Below are 5,053 nucleotides of genomic sequence, written 5' to 3'. Positions count from 1 at the left end.
TCAATCATAAATAACAGAAATCAAACAGCACAGAGATCTATCCGCACTACAAATGTTTAAAGAACATCTCAAAAATTTATGCTTTTTTAGATATCCGTGCGATGTTTTCTTGCCATCTGCAAGTATTGATCGGCGCTCCGTTCGCCTTTCATCCCAGTGTAATGGCTAAAATCGAGACTCACCGAACGTTGGCCAAGGTGTGCCTGCGAGATCGCAGGTTGTGGTACCCCCGTAGTTCGCCGATGCTGCCCTGCTCGGCCTGCATCCTAGCCTGAGCCGTCGCGGCGGCAGTAGCAATCACGTGGTGTTGGTGCCCTCCGGGGGCTCCCGCCGTCGTGATGCTTCTACGAGAACGCCAACCCGATCTGCTGCCGCTCGGCGTAGGCGATTTTTTCGGTTGATAAGGTCTGAAAATGGCGTTGGAAACGTACGTTGGCACACCAACGTATTCATCGTGTTAAATGGCGAGGCAGACCGCGTGTATAATATATTATACTGTAACTATCGTTCTAATTAAAAATTCCTTAAATTATCATATCAACGAAATCGACCGAATTCCTATAAATTTATTGTTTCTTCGCAAAAGCACTTTAAATGTCTTAATTAATACGTCACGAATGTGTAATGTTTACTGTTGCTGCATTACAAGGATCTCGCCCTTAATATCGTCCTTTATTTCTAACTTGTACCATTATCTTTTATTCTTTCCAAATTTTCTTTTTCTTTTTTTTCGCCTTGCTTTCTTGTTCACCCAAAAATTTCAACGTACTGAATGATTCATAAGATTCTTCATGTAGATATGCATGAAAAAATATCTCTTGACCTAAAAAAAATACTCTCAGCCAAAGGTCTATCAAATATAATAATACGAAAATGTGACATCTCAAAAGAGAATAAAAAAGAAAATAGGATATATATTACTTATAATATATATAGTAGAACATATTATTTGAAGATTTTATCTTATCTATAGGGATATGTTCATATGAGCCACGTCGTAATATCTAAATTCATTATATCCGTATTACAGAATTAATGCAGTGACTGTAACGGTCTTTCTGGCGCGCATTCTCTTTCTCTGTCTCCCTCTCTCTAGACGATTCTTGAATTAATTACAACAATTAACTAGCTCAGGTCATCGTATGAGGCTGTACAATTAATTGTAAGAGCTGCTCTGATCAATATCGCGCATTATATAAATCTGTGTTTACAATTTATTCATTATTTATCTATTTATCATACCAGTAAACAATAAAACGTTAAATAGGTTTCTCGGAAAACGCGCCAAGCTTTTAATCTGATCTCGATTTTGAAGGATCTCAAACATGATTATCAAACATAATATATTACAGATGTATCGACGCGATATGAAGTTTGCTGTGATAAGATTTCTACTTCGCTGACTACGGTAACCGGATGTACTAGGGAAATGGGCCGTGACAGAGATAGCTGACACCTCTGGACCTGAGAGACGACAATCGTGTTGCTGCAAGGATCTTTGTTGTTCATTTTTCTCTTTTTCGTTTTCTTTCTTATCTGCTTTTGTCACTGTGCGTAATACAATAGGAGAATGGCTGTGACAAAAGTGGAAAAGACGGTTTTGTTCGGGAGCTGTCGGGCAGCGCATATAGCAAAAGATTTCTAAAAAAAAATGTAAGAAAAACATGGTTACACTATCGATTGTATTTTGTACATTCAACCACCACCTATGTCTAATAATGATTCGATAAAAAGAATGCAACAATAAACCAAAACAAAATAATTCCATAAAAATAACAAGAAAGTACTTATACAAAGTGAAACAAATAAGCTGTTTATAGAAATAAAAAGCGACCTACCGAAAAATTCCTAAACATATATAAATGGATTCTAAAGTAGATTTAATAAATCGTTCTAAAGTAGATTTAATAAATCGTTCTAAAGTAGATTCAGAAAATTATTTTTTTCGTATTTTTCTCTCCTCTTTTATAAACTGTTTTTGTTGTATCGTAAATGAAAAATTAGACGCGTTGAAATTTTGTTAAATTTATTTTTGCTGTAATGGTGCGTAATAAATATTTTGCGAACCGATAGATTTACGCTTAAGGCCGATATTTATCGTTGTTTTTTATATTTAAGACCGTTTAATTATAATCTTAAGGAGTCAGTCAATCAGAGAACTGCATTAGCATATTAAGACATTATTTAAGACGGTCTTAAAATAAGAATGGATTATGAATACCACCCACAGAGTTATATTAGCACCTTAAGATACTTAAGATACTATTACTTAAGACGATATTAGAATAAGAATCCATTATGTATACCGATCTTAAGTTACGTAATCCATCAGTTCCTATCATAAATTATAAAGGCAGCAAAAAAATAAATTTAACAAAATTTTAACACGTATAATTTTGCATTTGCAATAAGACAGAAACTGCTTATAAAGAGATTACAAATAAAATAAATTTTAAGTAGATATGCATCTAAAAATAATTTTGTTGGACCATTCAAATGATATTACGTAGGACTTTAAAATATATATTATGAATAATGTCGCATAAAACTTTTAACATTTTAGCAACCAGTTTAAATCTATATAATTATGATGATTCCAACAGAATTATTTTCAGATCTGTATCTTAAATTTTTAGATATTTCAACAAAACCTTGTTGAAACATCAAAACAATCTTTTCATATAATAATTTAAAAATGATAAACACATATATATACATAAGAAAGTTCTAGCTCTAATTTTGTCGGAGAGTAATACAAACACAGTATAGAATAAACGGATCGCGCTTATCGACAGTAAGTGCACCAATGTTATTGCGAATCACAATCACAAATCAATACTGATTATTCTGCGTATTAATCAAATCGATCCGTTCGTTGCATGGCTTTCCGAGCATTAGCATTCATACATTACTTCCGCTGTTCTCTATATGTGCTTTGACAGATAAAGGCTTACATTCTACGTCGAGATTCTGAATTATCGCTGACAAACCAGTTCTATGATACCCGGTTGCATGAATACCGATGATGTACCGTGTATGGTGCTTTTCGCCGGTGAGAGAGAACTTCGCATTTTGATGAAATTGTGACTGCATTCATCAAAATAACACATATGATATATACATATGTCCGCGAACGTGCCGACATAATCCGCAGTTACAATATTTATTAGAAATCAACATCGATATTAAACGCTATTAGATCTCATCGATTGATCGTGATTTTAACGAGGTGAAACATCAACAGGTTGCTTTATGACGCGGAATAAGTCGGCGATTCACGAGCGGTCAATGCATCGAAGGCATCGAAGCACGTGTGCGAATTTCTGATCAATCAGATTGACTATAATGTAATACGAATTAATCTCACGAAAAGGAAGGAGGAAGAGAGAGAGAGAGAGAGAGAGAGAGAGAGAGAGAGATGAAATTTCTGATCGTTCCAATCTCGTGCTGACTGCATCATTGCATTACATAACCATATTCTTGTACATATGCACATATCTATCACCACGATGCGCTTGTATATACGTGTCTATAGACTTCTATAGACTACGAATACGCGGAACTAAATTCTCGAATAACGTCGAAGGAAATAGTCACTTTGTATTCCTACTTCTCTTCGCTCATATTCGCTGATATGGTCGTTTCATTAAAATTCCTTCTCGATTCTGATTTCAAATCACATATATTCTGATGTAACGCTGAAGATACGCAGTGTATCCTCAGCTCCCTTTAGGCCCACTCTCGTGTTCTAATTATACGAGATTCGAATTAGAATTAGCTTACCAGACGGTCTATTTCGCGACGGATAAGATACGACCATTATGGCGTCATAATTCAGATCTCATCCTCTAACAACTATCTCGCTCCAATTCTCAAGTCAAAGATAGACAGTACCGCGAATTTAATAAAGTAATAAAAGTCTCTTGAGTGAAACTTAAAATAGTTCATGTATTACTTGATACCCGCGAATCGATAAGATATATCTACAAATTAATCTTGAAGCATTGCCTTATACATGCAATTTCGTAAAAAATCAGGACAATCGATATCAAACGGTACTCACAGGTACTCGCACTTCACATTTGAAAGCGATTAAACCGATTATATTAAACCGATCAATGTATGAAAAACCCGCACTGATCCAGCTTTGCGGTGAAACAATAGGAGATTAACTTTTGCTTTTAGAATAATGATAGTTGAAATCTCTTACAATCATGCAAATAAAACAACATCATCAATTCAACTAACCGTAACTAAATGAGGAATAATTATTTAAAACAAACATGTTAATTTTTTTATATATATTATTAAATTTAAAATAAAAATTCCTTTAATTAAAATTTATATGACCGAAAGAAGAGAGGAATAATCGATTAACAGCTCGCGATCTTCAAATTGTTTCGGCCTCATTACATCCTTAATTAAGCTCTTATAATTAAGTATTCCCTACATTAATTACGTCCCGTTTTAGCTTTCTTGAGACAAGTTAATTATTGGTTCGATCATGTTCTCCTATAAGTAACCAGAGAAAACTTGCCTGTAGCTATTCCTCAAGTTCATATTTCCATCTCAGCCATTTCTACTTTCTCAATAATATAGCGCACTAATTATAATTATAATTTTCTACGAGCAACTTATATATTACATGGAAAGGATAGTTTTATTGAAGTATCATGGAGAAAACGATTTTGTTGAAGTATTCAAAAATTTAGCTAGATACAGATCAGAAAATAATTTTGTTGGACCATCAAAGTAATTACATAAAGATGCTTAAAATGATTGCTACAATTTTAAAACTTTTTACGGCAATATCTATAATTAAATTTTTTAATTCAGCTAAACTATTACAATTCAAATATTTCTTCAACCGCGCGTTCATCATAGGAAAGCATATGAGTACGTATCGATCACTTCACGTTTAAATTAGCTAATCGTTTGATAACTCGCGTGTGCACTTACATGCTTAATAGTAATAGCCATTAGTGTAAAACCGACAGTTGCTCATCATTAGTGTTAGGTCGTTATGAACTGCAAGAGGAAAACCGCAATCAAT

At 34.0% G+C, this 5,053-nt stretch overlaps 1 protein-coding gene across 1 annotated transcript in view; it reads right to left on the bottom strand.

Annotated features, from left to right (window-relative positions):
* The window catches only part of LOC108693280, an 11,899-nt gene continuing 6,846 nt past the window's right edge, over nt 1–5,053 (bottom strand). Inside the window, exons 3-4 of the mRNA XM_018202151.1 lie at nt 183–407; nt 1–46 (exon numbers count right to left, since the gene is read on the bottom strand). Coding sequence (XP_018057640.1) covers nt 1–46; nt 183–407 — 271 coding nt within the window. The remainder of the gene's footprint in view (nt 47–182; nt 408–5,053) is intronic.

This window comes from Atta colombica, unplaced genomic scaffold (genome assembly GCF_001594045.1).
Source record: "Atta colombica isolate Treedump-2 unplaced genomic scaffold, Acol1.0 scaffold9, whole genome shotgun sequence".
Taxonomy (NCBI): domain Eukaryota; kingdom Metazoa; phylum Arthropoda; class Insecta; order Hymenoptera; family Formicidae; genus Atta; species Atta colombica.
Note: the sequence above shows the minus strand (reverse complement) of the source record. Positions and strands in the feature narration are given on the sequence as shown.